The following is a 13,946-nucleotide window of genomic DNA, read 5'->3' on the forward strand; positions in this document are numbered from 1 at the left end:
GATCCACTTATTTATTTTGGGGTGTGGTGGGGAGGGGGGGCGGGCCAGGGCCTTAATGAAGGTCTGGCCTTGACCCATAAGTCCTGTAGGTAGGCACATACTCAAAGCAGTTAATTAGGCAGCCTGTCAGGAGGATTGTGGAGAAAACCGGAGATACAGTACAGAAAGGAAGGATATTTATTAACAGAGTTTTTATTTTTGGCAATAAAGAGCACAACATAATCTCCTTCATGCGTCATCGTGCCACTAGCTGAGCCAGCCAGCTCTGCCTCCGTCTCCAAGGCCTTGGGCCAGGCTCTCTTCTCAGGCTAGCTTATTTCTCTGGTGGTCATCCCCTGGGTCAGGTTCAGAGCTGAGCTGGCTGTGGCCACCTCCCTGGCTCCACGGCTCTGCTGGAGGGGCCTCCTGCTTTATCACCCTCCTGCCACAACTTGAATAGTGGTTATTTACATCAAGGTAACAAGGTCTGTTCCCACAAATCAGAACCCTAAAGTATTTTTTAAAAAACAAAACCATACACACAACCAAAGGTTTGATGTGGATAGAAAGATAGCCCTTCTGCCCAGTAGTCAATAAATACCAGCACTAGAAAATCAATTGCTTTAATTGCATTTCAGCGGGGAGCCTCAGCACCATGTGGGGAGGAGGAAATGGAAGGGCTGGTTTCTGAGTGCTTTCTGGCCAGAGGGTGGCCAAACAGAGAGGGGCCCCTCTGCAGGGGCACTGGCCATCCCAGGTCAGTGAGAGGGGGCAGCAGGGGAGCTCCCCACAGCAGTCCTGCAGCCTTCCCTCCTGGCCTGACCCTGGGGCAGGGGAGAGCTGGGACTGGCCGTCCTCCCCTGGCTGAGGTTGCCAGCACTCTGCCCACAGGTTATCTTCTCAGCCTACGAAGCAGAAGGAGCCTGGGCAGAAATTTTCTTTTTCAAACCAGATTTTTCACCTGAGGTGTCAACCAGTTGTCACCGAGTGGCACGGTGTAAGTTCGGATCCTTCCTGTGCCACTCTAGGCCCAGAGGAACTGAGAAGCCACCTGCTGTCTTAGCCCTTGGGCTGCCTGGGGAAAGCCCACTGTCAGCACGCCAGCCTTGAGTTCTGATTGTCTCCCTCTGGCCCTGGCAGCTCGAGCGAGTCCTGGCAGCGGGAGGGCTGTACCACGGAGGACATTCAAAACCCGCCTTGATTGTGGCCTGGTCATGGGATTGAAAAATGTGTATGTGGTGGCAGGGAAGGATGAGGGGAAATCTCATTAATATAGAATATGTCATAAGCCATATATATTAAAATCATGAACAGTATATAGTCCCATGGTAGCTCCGGCCCCTCACATGCTCAGGTAGTGTGGCCAGCCCTTTGCCTTGGTCCAGCCTCACCCATAGGGGCAAGGAAGGGACAGCTTGCTCCCTTTCTCCAGGCTCTTGGCCAACAGCCCCTTGAGGCTATCTATAGTACGCTGCAGGCAGCCCCACAGCAGGCAGCCCCAGTAGTCATCGGTGCACGCCAGCCCTGCTGTCACTGGGCTGGGGTCTTGGCCTCACTGCTGTCCCCCTGGCTGGACTTTGGCTTTAGCAGGATGAATTTGTTGAGGAGGTCCGTTTCTGAGCTGGCCTGGGCTGCCCCATACCCCTCACCTGTGGACACAGAGGCAGGCTCAGGACTCTGGTCCAGGTCGAAAGACCCCTGCCCAGAAGGCCTTGTCTTCCACAGAGCCTCGTGGCAGGTGGCCGTGGGGCACTGCAGGGACTCACCGGCATAGCTGGAGGCCTCGGCAATGTTCTGGGAGCCCGTGATGTGGTGCCAGTAGGCACTGCGGGGCAGCATGGTAGTGGGCGTGCAGGGGTAGGAATAATGTTCCGTGCCCTTGTTCAGCAGCTGTGGGCCAGAGAAGGGGGTCCCTCCCATTAGCCCTGGGAGAGTTGCTTACCCCCGAGCAGCCAGCCCAAGACCCTGCCTGCCTCTACTGTGTACACACTTTGTGGAGACAGCTGGCAGCCTCCAGGCACCCCGCCTGCCCGCCCCCAGCCTCCCCGTGCCTGGGCCAAGGTGCCCACTGCCTCACCCTTGCGTTCTTCTCCATTTCTAGCAGAACCCGCTTGTGCTGCTCGGCAATGGCCAGGGTGGCACTGTGGACCCGCTGGTAAATCTGTTCCCCTTCCTGTGTCTGGAAGGTGTAGAGCCCTTCCCCAGCATCACACATCCTGGGGACACAAGTGGCATGGAAGGCAAGGTGGTGGGGACCCCATCACGCATGCATGTGCTTGGCGGGGTTCTCTGTACGCCGGGCCCTCTGGGATCAGGCAGGGCCGTCACCCGGGGGTCTGACCACACAGTTCAAACGTGCTGAGCAGTTTCGATGTGCCAGGTGGTGGTCTAAATGCTTTACAAGAATTGGCCCGTTCCACTCCCTTCCCCCACTCTGCACTATTACAATTTCCTCATTTTTAGGGGTTTTTCTCAAACCACTTTGCAATGAGGAAACTGAGGCATACAGAAGGTAAGTAACTTCACCAAGGTTACACAGAGGATTACACAGAATTCAAGGCCAGGCAAGCTGGCTCCCGAGCTCATGCTACGAGTTACCCAATCCTCTCTGCAATCCCATGAGGTTAGGTACTTTTCTTGTCCCCCGTGTGACAAATGAGGAAACTGAGACTTGGGTCCACAAACCCGGAGCTAGGAAGTGCCAGTGCCTGCATTTGATTTGAGCCTAGCAGTTTGATTTTGGTGAACCGCCTCACTTGACCTGCCAGCTGTGAGCCTCAATTTCTTCATCTGTAAAATGGGAATATTGTGTTCCCTTTTGGGTTGCTATACCAATAAATAACAGGCTCCCAGCACGGTGCCTGACACGAACGAACAGCAGCCACCATCACTACCACGGTGGGACAGGGTGGGCAAGAGGGTCCTACCGGCCAGCCTCGAAGGTAAAGCGTGTGGTGTCCCGGCCGTAGCGGCGCAGTGAGCAGAGGGGCCACGAGACGAGCTTCACGCGAGGGTTGTGTATGTCCCAGAGGTAGATGTTCTCGTGGGTGATCTGCAGCTTGCACTCGCCATACACATCCAGGTTGGGGCAGGGCAGCAGGAAGACGTTAAAGCGATCTGAAGGGAAGATGAGTGGGCCTGAAGCTTCCCATGGGGGCCTCCTGCCCCTCCTCCTCCTCCCAGTGCCAGGCCTCACCTGTCTGTTCACACTGCACTCCTGGGGCCAGGAGGTCCGGCTCTCCCAGACTGATGTCGTTGAGCCGCGACCCCAGACACTCCACAGATAGGGTCTTGTACCACTCCTCTGCCTCCAGCTCTGGAGAAAGTGGCACCCCGTCATGCTGCTGGCTCAGGGTCCCCTGGCAGCCTGCCCCATCTACTCAGCCTGAGTTATCCCACCATCCCCCCCATGCAAAGCAGGGAGGGCCAGGCCAGTAAATTCTGTCTGTCTGCCCCACCTCATCGTGGGGGTCTGCTCACTCAAAGGCACCCCCCAACCCTCACCCACAACCACCAGACCAGCCGGAGCTAGCCCTGCTGTCTTCTCCCAACTGGACCACTGAACCATGGCTGGCCCAGAGGAGGCTGGGTGGAGGCCTGCAACCCCTATGCCTCACCTGAGTCGCAGGTGAAGGTGCGGGCTGAGTCATCAGTGAATATGATGGCCACCGCCTGCCTCTTGGTCTCCTTGGGGAGCCGTGTGACACACTTGACATTACTGATCTCGGTCACCTGTGACAGCATCCACAAAGGACTCAGCCAGGTTGGAGCACCTCCCTCTGCATTCCCACAGTTCTGCCACCCCCAGGAGGGTGCTCGTGGCCCTCAGGACTCTTAATTCATCACTGCTTCCAGGTTAGGGGAGCTAGGGCTCAGCCCCCTCACCTTGGGGCAGCCTCGGAGGCACACTGACTTCTCATCCGGATACTTCTCCAGCCGCTGGGGCCCCTTGCTGGAGGATTTCCGGAACACTAGCCAGCACCTTCGGTAGATCTGTGGGGCAAGATGACAAGGGGATCAGGCTCCCGCTCCCACCCAACAGGGCCCTGCAGTTACCCTTGCCTACCTCAGGGGGCAGTGCCACACAGCCTTCCAGGGAGGCCCCAGCCCAGGAGAAAACCTGGGGACAGCAGACACCACCAGCATGACACCCCCTGGGGGAGAGTTCCCCTCCCCAAATTGAAAGGCAGTTATTTCTTGGCTGGCTCTGAAAGCTGTTCCACAAAGGGTACACTCCCATTTACTGTGAGCTCAGCTCTGAGTGTACAGTTGACCCTTGAACCACACAGGTTTGAACCACGGGGGTCCACTTATACATGGATTTTTTTTCAATAAATATACAGCTGACCTTCTATATCCCAGGTTTTGCAGGATTTTTTTTTTAATCTGTGGTTGGGAATCTGTGGTTGGGAAGCCATGGCTGTGGAGGGCCGGCTGTATGCATTGTTCATGCCATTTTATATATGGGACTGGAGCATCTGTGGATTTTGGTATCTGCAGGGGCCCTGGAACCAATCTCCTGCAGATACCAAAGGACGACTGAGAAGTCAAAAGATTTTCTACTGTGAGGGGGAGGGGGCTGGGCACCCCTAACCTCCGCATTGTTCAGCTGTGACATAAGTAGCTCACATTTATTGAGTGCCTCTTATTTGTACTTGCTGGTATTAGCACTCTACACAGTTCATCTCAGGGTCACTCTTGAGGTCAGTTCTATTATCTCCACTTTATAGATAAGGAAACTGAGGCACCAAAAAGTTAAATTTAACAGCTAATAAATGGTAGAGTTAGTCCTTAAAACAGACTGACTAGATCCAGAGCTAAAACTCGGAGCCCACTGCACACAAAGCTCGGCCCAGGGCTCCAGCGGCACCAACCACAACAGCGGGAGTGTCCTAGAGAGAGATCAGCCCACTTTCCACTCCCAGCCTGCACATCACCACAGCCTTGTTCTCAGAGCCAGGGAGGGCTCGGTGTGAGCAACACCTCCTCTTGATTCCAGCAGCTTTCACTCACACACTCTTTTCATTCTCTAACCAACCCTGGAGTGTAGGGGGCCAGGGTTAGTTGCCTGTTCCAGTTGGGAAACCAGAGGCTCTCAAAGTAAAGGGATAGGGCCAAGAACCTGGGGTGACCCCAGAGCACAGTGCCTTCCCTCGCAAGGTTCCCTCCTTGTCCAACCACTGCCAGTGACCCTGTGCCTAAAACCACCCAAGTTCTTTATAGCTTCTTGGACTCCTCCCAAGGATCAAAGCCAGGGAGGGGAGCAGACCATTCTCTAGGGCTATAGGGGCAAATTAGCTGATCAGACAACTTGAGGGGTGGCCCTACCTACCTGCCTGGGATGCTGACTTTTCCTTCCATGGCCCCCTCCCTCCTGCCTCAGGCTCTCTTCCAGCCCAGAGTCTGGCTGGAATGTCCCTCCTCTTTCAGGGGGCACTCCAGAAGCCTGGAGACCCCACTCCCCAGAAATCTCTAGTGCTCCCCTCACTGGCAAACAGTAGGGAGACTGAGGGGTGTCCCAGAGCAGAGTTGGTGAGGGGGCCTCTGGACCATAGCCCCAAGCCCCTGCCCCCTCCCCAGCCCTGTTCTGCCATGCAGGCACCAGGTCCTTGGCAGGCAGAGTCCCAGGGTACAGGGGGCCTAGGCAGCCCCCATCCCATGATCCTGGCTCAGCTCCTGGTCTATCTATCTAAACAGCAGGCCTCAGCACTCAGCTGAGGAGCTCCTTTAGGACAAACACTGTATTTTCTTCTCAGAATCCTCACTCACATCCTGGTAGCCTCATTAACAGAGCTCTGAATGAACATATGACGGGACCATGAATGAATGGATGGATGCATGCATGACCCAGATATGCCCTGCCAGGTTGGACTCCATGCAGCCTGCAGTGTCAGGGGCAAAAGGCCTGGGGGCCTGAGCACCCTGGTTGCCTGGTTACAGGAATACACACACACACACACACACAGAGCCCCAGGGAGCCACTGCACTCAAGAGCCCTCCTTCCCCACTTCCCCAGGTCTTTGATCAGTACTTCAGAAACACTGCCACAGCTCTGCCTGGGAGGAAGGCTCTGGCAGGTGGGAGGGTGGGCTCCTGATCTCTTTCAGCCCCTCCCCCCTCACCTCTGTGGGCTGAGACCATAATGGCTGTCCTGGGGGTGACTGCAGTCCCTCATACCAGGTCTGCATGGGGAAGCTAAATTCTCTGAGTAGTGGTGGACTCCAGACTGGGCCTAGCCCTGCCCCAGCTCCCAACGCCCCTTCCCCTGGCTGTGCCCACCTTAGAGGTTCCCAGTCTACCAGAACAGGTCTGAAACTGAGCCCAGCGGCTGCCCCAAGTGGCTTGCCTTCCAGGTAAGCTTTGTCCTGGACAGGGCCTCAGCCCAGCCAGCTCCTGGGGACCTGCTAGGTCTGGACACATAGGAATGAGGAGCCACATTAGAAGCTGCCCCCCTACCCACTCGGCCTCCTCGCTTCAGCCTCTCTTCTAGGTCTGTGCTCCAAGTGGGCTTCAGCCCTTTCTCAGGGTAAAAGCAGAGTGGCCGAGAGCCACCAGAGCCCAGTCTCCTGGGCTGGTGCCCAGGATGGGACGAAAATCTAAATTCAGATAAGGCTGCAAACATGCCCGCAGCTCAGCTGCTGGACAGACAAACATACCCCCATGGGGCCCTTAGGCAGGAGAGGGATCCCCTCGCCAAGGCCAGCGCTGCTCTGTCCTGTACGCAGGCGGTACCCAGGCAGGGGAGCTGGTAGGAAGCCCTGCTCTCCCCCACCCCACTCAGGCACAGCCAGGGAGCCTTGAGCAGTCTGAGCCAACCCACCCCATCAAGGCCACGGGGGAGGGGAGAAGGGAGGGACCAGAGACCCAGGTAAAACACTAGACTTGGGCCACCTCAGTCACCAGGGTTTTCATCCTACTGGGAGGAGGCAGCTGCCAGGCCCCTCTTGGACAATTCCACCAAGATCGTTAAGTTGGTCCCTGGGGTCCCTGCTCATGCCTTCTGGGGGGTCTTCACCAGCAGGGCGTGGGGGAGGATGCACACCCAGGTGTGTCCGAGGCTTCATCTCCATGAGGCTTCCAAGCCCAGCTCCAGGCTAAACATGGAGCACAGAGGGAGCAACTCGGAGCCATAGGCCCCAAGTTCTCATTCATAAACCACATAAACATCAGCCTCCGCACCCCTCACACCACCACGCGCCCCCACAACCAGCCACTCTCCTTTTCAAACACTTCTTTAACGGTCAAATCAACACCCAAAGATAAATAAATACCTGTACACAGAAAGCAATGGGAAACAGCGGTCGAGGAGGTACTTAAGAAAAGAGGCCAGGAGAGGGGAGGGGAGAAACAGGGAGGCGGCAGCAGGGAGACAAGGAGAGGGGAAGTGAGAAGCTGGTCTTAGCTCAGTCAACCCGACATTTCCAGCACTCCTGGCCCTGCCGCTGCCCTGGCGACAACTTCAACAATAGCCAGGGAGCTGCCTGCCCATCGGCTGCCACCACTGGCCCAGCCCCTGGGATGCCAGCCAGTCCTGCTGGGGTGGGGGCTGCAGCAGGCAGGGCTGGGCCCAGGCTCATGCCAGGCAGCCCGCTGGCCAGAAGCCTGGAGACTGCAAATGCAGGATGCCTGGCTGCGTACCCCGACCCGCCAGGTTCCAGACCAAGTCCTCTGCGCCTGACCCTCGGAGGGCAGGGCCCTGGGGGGTGGCTCACCCCGAGCTTCCTGCTCTTCATCTTCACGTAGCCTTGCTTGACGATGTCGTTGAAATTGGTCGCCATGGTTTCCCCACCTTCTCTTGGGCGCCGGGCCTGGCCGAGAGGAGGGGAGGGATGCCCAGGTGGCCTCAGTTTCCGGCTCCTCCGATCACCTGTTCGCGACACTCCTTCGGGGCTTCCTCGCAGAGCCAGAGCCGGGCTGCCCCTCACCTCGCCAGCCTCAGCATTGTTCTAGCAGCTCCTTTGCCCGGCGCCTGCTGGAAATAAAAATGACAGGGAGATTAGACAGTGACATCTTTCTCTTCCCTCGCTGTCTCGCTCTTTTTTCCTTCCTCTTCCCACACTCCTCCCTCCCTTCCTCCCCCCTCCTCCCGCCCTTCTTCCTTCCCTTCCCTCCCCACCCCAGGACGACGGAACCATTCAGGAAAACCGAGGTGGAGGCAGCGGCGGGGAAAATGGTCCAGCCCAGTCCCCTCCCTCACGGCTGGGGCTGGCAGTTAACCCCTTCCTGGGAGGGCGGACGCTGGCGCCGCGGTGGAGGTGGGGGCAGAGGAAGAGGTGGCCTGGGACGTGCTGTCTGGCCCAATCTCCTGCTACAACTTCGGGGCAAACTTAGGGTAATTTGCTCCCTCCATGCACAGGAGGCCCACGGAGCCTTCCCAGAGATGGAGAGGTTCCCCAGGAGGTGGCACAGAGTCTGGTGTCTGAGTGAACCCCAAACTCCTTGAGGTTAAGGACAATTTGCTTTGTCAGTCTCAGGAGACACCCCCAATCCCTCTACCCCATCACTCCTATACCTGGTTGTCTCCAGCCCCAGGCAGGAAGCTGAGAATCAGCACCTCCAGCCCACTCAGGCCCTGCTCCCAGCCCCTGCACTCTCCAGCAGTTCCTCTGGGTGTTGCTTCCTGGGTGGGAGGGCAGAGTCCAGTGGGGCGGGCCCCCAGATAAGCCTGAGGAATGTGCTGGGCCTGCTGGAGGTGGCCACCATGGAAGCAGATGCCTGGTCCTGGCCCTGGTGCTGGGAAGGCTCTGGGTCTGGCCAGCCATGTAGTGCCCCCATGTCCTGAGCACCGGCAGGAGAACCAGCAGTCACCTGGGCCTGTGTCTGACAGTGAGGGGGACTAAGGGGAAGTCAATATGGGGCGGGCAATGGGAGTGCCAGCAGGGATCACTCAGAATCAGATAAAGAATCAACAGATAGCCAAGACGCAGACTGGAGGGGGGGGGGACTGTCCTCAGTGATGACCCAATTCAATACCCATTTTACAGATGGGAAAATAAAGTTGCTCAGAGAGGCTAAGCGGCATGGCTAAGGTCACAGAGCAAGCCCGGGGCACAGCCAGGGACAAATGAGAAGTTTCGGAGTGGGTGATGGACGCAGGCCCGGGGGTAGAATGTCCTGTGGCCATCTCAGGCTGTCTGCCGCTACCTAAGCCCTTTCTGCCATCCAGGCTCAGGGGCAGGGCTATGCCAGCAACATCGCCCCCCCATGTCTCCAGGATCGCTGGGTAGCATTTCTGGGGTCAGCTGGACATCTGTGCTGCCAGGACAGAGCCTGGGGCAGGCATGCTGCTGGATCTGCCAACAGCTTGGCATTAATTAATCTCCTGGAAGCCTGTCTGTTAAATCCCTAACAAGGGAACAGATGGGACTGCCCCAGTAGGCACGTGCAAACAAGGCGGGGCAAAGAGAGGGTACCGCTCCCCTATCCTACTTGCACACTGACAGCCTCTTCAGCACCACCTCAGCTGCCTCCCTGCCCATTCACTCCTTCTATCCCAGGCCCCTGGGATCCAAGACCCTCCCAAGTGGTCTGCTTTTCTCCTGTAAAGTCTGGTCTGGAGTCCCCTCCTTGGCACTGGTCCCAACAGCCCTGACACACCTGGGCTCTGGCCGTCAGCGATGGGTAAATTTTCCCAGCTGTCTCCACCGCCTGCTCCTGGAGCTGCCTTGCCTCAGAAGCAAGATCAGCTCCATAAATTCCCCTCCAAGATGACAGCAGGCAGGCCCCCGGCTGTGGGGCCACAGCACGGAAGGCCCCTTTCAGAACATGCTTACAAGAAAACACTAGGCCCCTGGGTTCATTCAAGCAGCCCGGGGTGGGGTGCCAGGAGCGTGAATCCAGCTGGCCGGGTAGTTTGGGCAAGCCACTCAACATCTCTGTGCTTCAGTTTCCCCATTAGTTAAAAAAAAAAAAAAAAAAAAGAGTATAGATCCACCTACTTTAAATGAGAAAATAAATCCATGAGGCACCTGCCTGCCCACTTTGGAATCAGAGTTTCTGCCTTGGAAACAAGGGCTGTTTTCATTTTAAGAGCTGCTGCCCATCTGCGAAACCACCATAACCCAGCCATTGTCACCAGCCCAATGTAGGCCTCTCCTTCCACCAGCTACCTTCCCAGAGCATCCCCACAGTGACTGGGCCGCCAAGCTCTCAGAAGCACCCCTGCTGTGTCTGTCCGTAGGCCCACACACTGTCCCATACCTCAGACCCTAGAATGAGCCCCACAGAAATAAACCAGCAGAAGAGCAACTTTCCATGGGAAGCCTGGATGGCAAAGGGCAAGAGCAAGACCTCGCTTGGGATCCAAAACAGTACAGCAAAGGGGATTGAGGAGGTAGGGAGAGAGGGGGAAGGGCCAAAAGGTGGACCACAAATTTGATGGGCAATGGGATCAGGTGTGCGTGTATGGGGGGAGGACACCTAGAACCAGCCCAGCCTCCGGAGGGACTGCACAGTGTCAAGCTAGAGAAATAGCCCCAGGCTGAGCTGTACAGGCTTAGAGGAGTGGAGCAGGGTTCAGGAGGCCAGGACCTGGGCTGAGGCAGCCCCAGCCCTGCCATCCCTGGGGCCACTTTCCTCTTGGCTCCTGAGCCACCACCAGCTCTGCCTCTCACCAGGCTACAGCAGGGAAGAAAGCCCTAACTCAAGAGAATCTGAGGTCTCAAGCCTGTGAGCTCAGCTCTGAGCACCCAGAGAAGATAAACAGGGTGCCCAGCAGCGCCCTCAACACTGCAGGGGGGAACAAGGGCCCCTCATTTCTCCTCCCAGCCTGACATCCTCTTGGCTGAGACACTCAATCAGACAGTACAGACCCTGGGCCAGGCTACCACGGGCTCCTTCACAGAGAGAGCAAGGCTGAGCCTCCCCTCTTCCCAGGAAAGGGCAGGTGTCCTGTGGGGAGGAGGCAGGGGGACTCCCTGGTGCCCAGCAGAGGTAAGGGCCAGGGCTCCCCTGCCCACCTGCCCCATCAGGCAGCTCCCTAAGCACTCCCTCTGTGCACCTGGATTCTGCCTCGAGGCTTTGGCTCCAGAACAAAGCTACTCGCTGCTGTTGGCAACCAATGACTGAGCAGGAGCGGCTGCTGGCTTGGCTGGGCCTCTCCACTCCCTGAGAGATGGGATCTTATCAGGGCTTCGGGGACATCCCTACCTGGACACCTGGCTCCCTATTGTCTCACTGTCTCCACCTCACAGCAAAGATCCAATGGGCAGGATTCTCACCAGCACCAGGGACATTTCCCCTCACCTGCGGTCAGAGTGTGACAGCTATCTGGGCCAGGAGGGATCCTCCTTCCATCTCCCCCCATCCCCATGCAAATCTCCACATGAAACCACTACCAGAAGCACTGCAGGTCTCATCCAAGGTGGGTGGCAAAGAGGCCAAATACCCAAATGGGCAGAGAGGAACCATGGAATGGGGGACATTGGAACAGTCCCTGACTCCTGGGCCCTTAAGTCAGAAAAGTGATGCTGTGCCTCCATACCATGGCCACTCTGCTCCCTCCTGGTCCCCTTCCACCCTGCTCTTGTCTCCCCCCTGCTCAGTACACCTGGCCACAGCCACGCTGCCCTTTCTTCTTTCTCAACATGCCTAACTCCTTCCCAAGCAGGACCACTGCTGCTGTTCCCCGCCTACAACGCTGTTCCCTCAGATGGTCCCAAGGTTCATTCTGCTGCTTCATTCAGGTCTCAACTCAGAGGTCACCTCTTCAGAGAGGCCTTCCCTGACCACCCTGACCAGAGGAGCCCCGCCAATCAGCCTCTATTATGACATCCAGTTTCGCTGTCCTCACCACGCGCATCGCTACAGGCTTTTCTGTTCCTTCATCAGTTCATTGGCTCATCGGCAGCTCAGTCTCCTATAACGCCCTAGAATACCAGTTCCCTGATGCTAGGCGTTGCTCTAATTAACGGCTCCATCCCAGCTCCTAGAATGGTACCTAATGCGGAGTGGGGGCTCAGTATTTGGGGACTGAAAGCATAATTCCCTCTGGGATTTGTTCTCATGTTTGCCCGCTACCAGCAGGTCAGACCCAGCTCAACTTCCAGACGTGTAACTTCCAGAGATGTATGAGCAGGGGTGGCTCCCACATCCCTGGATCCCAGGGCTTTCCCAGCGCCGACTGTCACAGCCAGCAAACTGTTGTTCCTGGAGAACCAGCAGGGCACTGGACCCACAGTTTGGCTCAACGCTGCCTCGGGGGAGTGAATACTGCTGACACTGTGTCCCGGCCTCGCTGGGCGGTTCTCCCCACCCATCCACCAGGGTTGTTGGGTGAAGTCACATCCAGCCCAGCCTCGCTGCCCTGCTGGGGAGGGAAGGGCTACAAGTAGCCAGCTTCCAGGCACAGAGAGGCAAGCAACTGGCTGAAAGGGGGCACAGCTCCTGGGGCCCATCCCAGGTGGGGGACAGGAATGGCCGGCACAGGTGCCACATCTCTCTGAAAGGAGCAAGAGCAGAATCTGTGCTGGACAAGGCCAGCCTCCAGTGGCTGCTGTGATCCTGCCAGGCCCCTCACTGCCCTTGACTGTCAGACCCTTCCACCCCAGACCCTCCACCCAAGTGTCCTGGCAGCTGTGGCTTGGGGCAGGCAGGCTGCACAGAGGTCCTGCTCTGCTCACATCAGCCAGGTGCCCAGACTCCACTCCTGTCCCTTTGCAGTGACAGAAAGCATTGAACTGGAAACAGGGCCTTGGGGGCTATGGGGGAGAAGGTGGACAGGACCCCAAGCTGGCCATGAGTTTAAGTGGTAAGGTGGGCAGTGGGGGCAGGTGGGGTAGAGAAAAGTCTCTTGGAATTTGGGAAAGCTGAGGGAGTAGGAAAGTGGGGAGCAGGACAGTGGGGGCTGCCTGGGCTGGGTTATGCCCCTTGGGCATGGCAGGCCCAGGGGCAGGAAGCACAGGGGCCTGGGCTTCTCATGGATATCTGTGGGGTAGGGGGTGAGGACAGGCCCCGACCCGGGTCCCTCTGCAGAGGGGAGCTCAGGGGATAGTTTCTAGGGCCTGGGCTGGCTTTGGGGGAGCAGGTCCCAGAGCTCCCCGGCCCCTGCCCCCGAGTAGGAAGAGCCCCAGGGCTTGGAGAGTTCTCAGGTTGGAGTCGCCAAGGGCCTCCCGGGCTCGGCCTAGGGCCCCCCGCCCCGCCTCGAGCCCCCTAGTTACCTGAGAGCCTCGGCCCGGGCCGGGGGCGCTGGCAGGGCGGGCGGCGGGCCAGACTCATGCCCGCGTCGCGGCGAGGCCGGCGGTGGCGGCGAGGCGGCGGTGGCGCCGGGCTCCGGGCGGGGACGGCGGCAGAGGCGCGGCCGCCGGGCTGGGCTCCGGGAGACCCAGGGCGCGCCCCGCCCGCCCCGCTCCCGGCCCCGCCCCCTCCCCTGGCGCCCCGCCCCCCGGCCCCTGCGCCCCGCCCCCGCCGTAATCCTCCGAGCCGCGGGACAAGCTGCCGCCCAGACTCCCCAGCGCGCCTCCGCGACCCCTCCACGTTGCCCTCGGTACCTGCGCTCAGCCTCACCGTCCCTCTCTGGCCCCCAAATCCCAATCTCACATCGCGCCTCAGCCCCTGAAAGCTGAACCCCACATCAGCTCCCAGCCACCCCAATCCCAACTCCCAGCCTCTTCAGGATCACATCCCCCGTTGCTGCCCTGTCACCTGCAGACTCCCTGGGCCCTGGCGGCCCAGCTCTCCCCAGAATCCTCAGTCACCTCCTTAGCGCCCCGCCCCTCGAGGGGGCGCCCCCAACCCCACCCACCCCGCGCGCACACACTGTGGTGGCGCATCAGCGCCTCCATCCCCATGTCAGCTGCCCTAGAAGTCGGCCAACTTCTCCTTCCCTCCCCTGGCCTCCCCACCCCTCAGAACACCCAGAACTCCCATTCTAGGTCCCCCTCAAGTCTAAACCCCATTCCTCTTGGTCTCCCCCAGCACACACACTCACCTCGCTGCCCCTCAGGCCCCTGCCAGTGCTGGGTCACTGC

At 58.5% G+C, this 13,946-nt stretch overlaps 1 protein-coding gene across 5 annotated transcripts; it reads right to left on the bottom strand.

The window, feature by feature from the left end:
• Window positions 1–588: 588 nt before the first annotated feature.
• DOK4 (docking protein 4) lies at window positions 589–13,313 on the bottom strand. 5 transcript variants are annotated; one of them, XM_081118724.1, is made up of 9 exons: window positions 13,137–13,313; window positions 7,692–7,951; window positions 3,865–3,972; window positions 3,597–3,711; window positions 3,176–3,295; window positions 2,907–3,096; window positions 2,057–2,195; window positions 1,746–1,869; window positions 589–1,628 (listed from the first exon to the last, which is right to left on the bottom strand). In XM_081118724.1, exons 2-9 carry the CDS (start codon window positions 7,755–7,757, stop codon window positions 1,510–1,512), a joined length of 981 nt encoding a protein of 326 aa, XP_080974850.1. In that variant the 5' UTR covers window positions 7,758–7,951; window positions 13,137–13,313; the 3' UTR covers window positions 589–1,509. The 5 variants fall into 5 exon arrangements, with proteins under 5 accessions (XP_080974850.1, XP_080974852.1, XP_080974851.1 ...); XM_081118726.1 differs by having other exon boundaries at window positions 589–1,187; window positions 13,137–13,302; XM_081118725.1 differs by lacking the exon at window positions 13,137–13,313 and adding an exon at window positions 8,492–8,587.
• Between the last annotated feature and the right edge of the window lie 633 nt (window positions 13,314–13,946).

The sequence above is a fragment of the Miniopterus schreibersii genome (assembly GCF_964146895.1).
Source record: "Miniopterus schreibersii genome assembly, chromosome: 18".
Taxonomy (NCBI): domain Eukaryota; kingdom Metazoa; phylum Chordata; class Mammalia; order Chiroptera; family Miniopteridae; genus Miniopterus; species Miniopterus schreibersii.

Bases quoted from the DNA above. Each gene is read 5' to 3' on its own strand.
- DOK4 (XM_081118723.1), bottom strand. From the start codon at position 7,757: ATGGCGACCAATTTCAACGACATCGTCAAGCAAGGCTACGTGAAGATG. The intron at 3,296-3,596 runs GTGAGGCATAGG...CACTTTCTCCAG, and splicing joins CACCTTCACCTGCGACTCAG to AGCTGGAGGCAGAGGAGTGG. The intron at 2,196-2,906 runs GTAGGACCCTCT...TTGTGTCCCCAG, and splicing joins TTTACCTTCGAGGCTGGCCG to GATGTGTGATGCTGGGGAAG.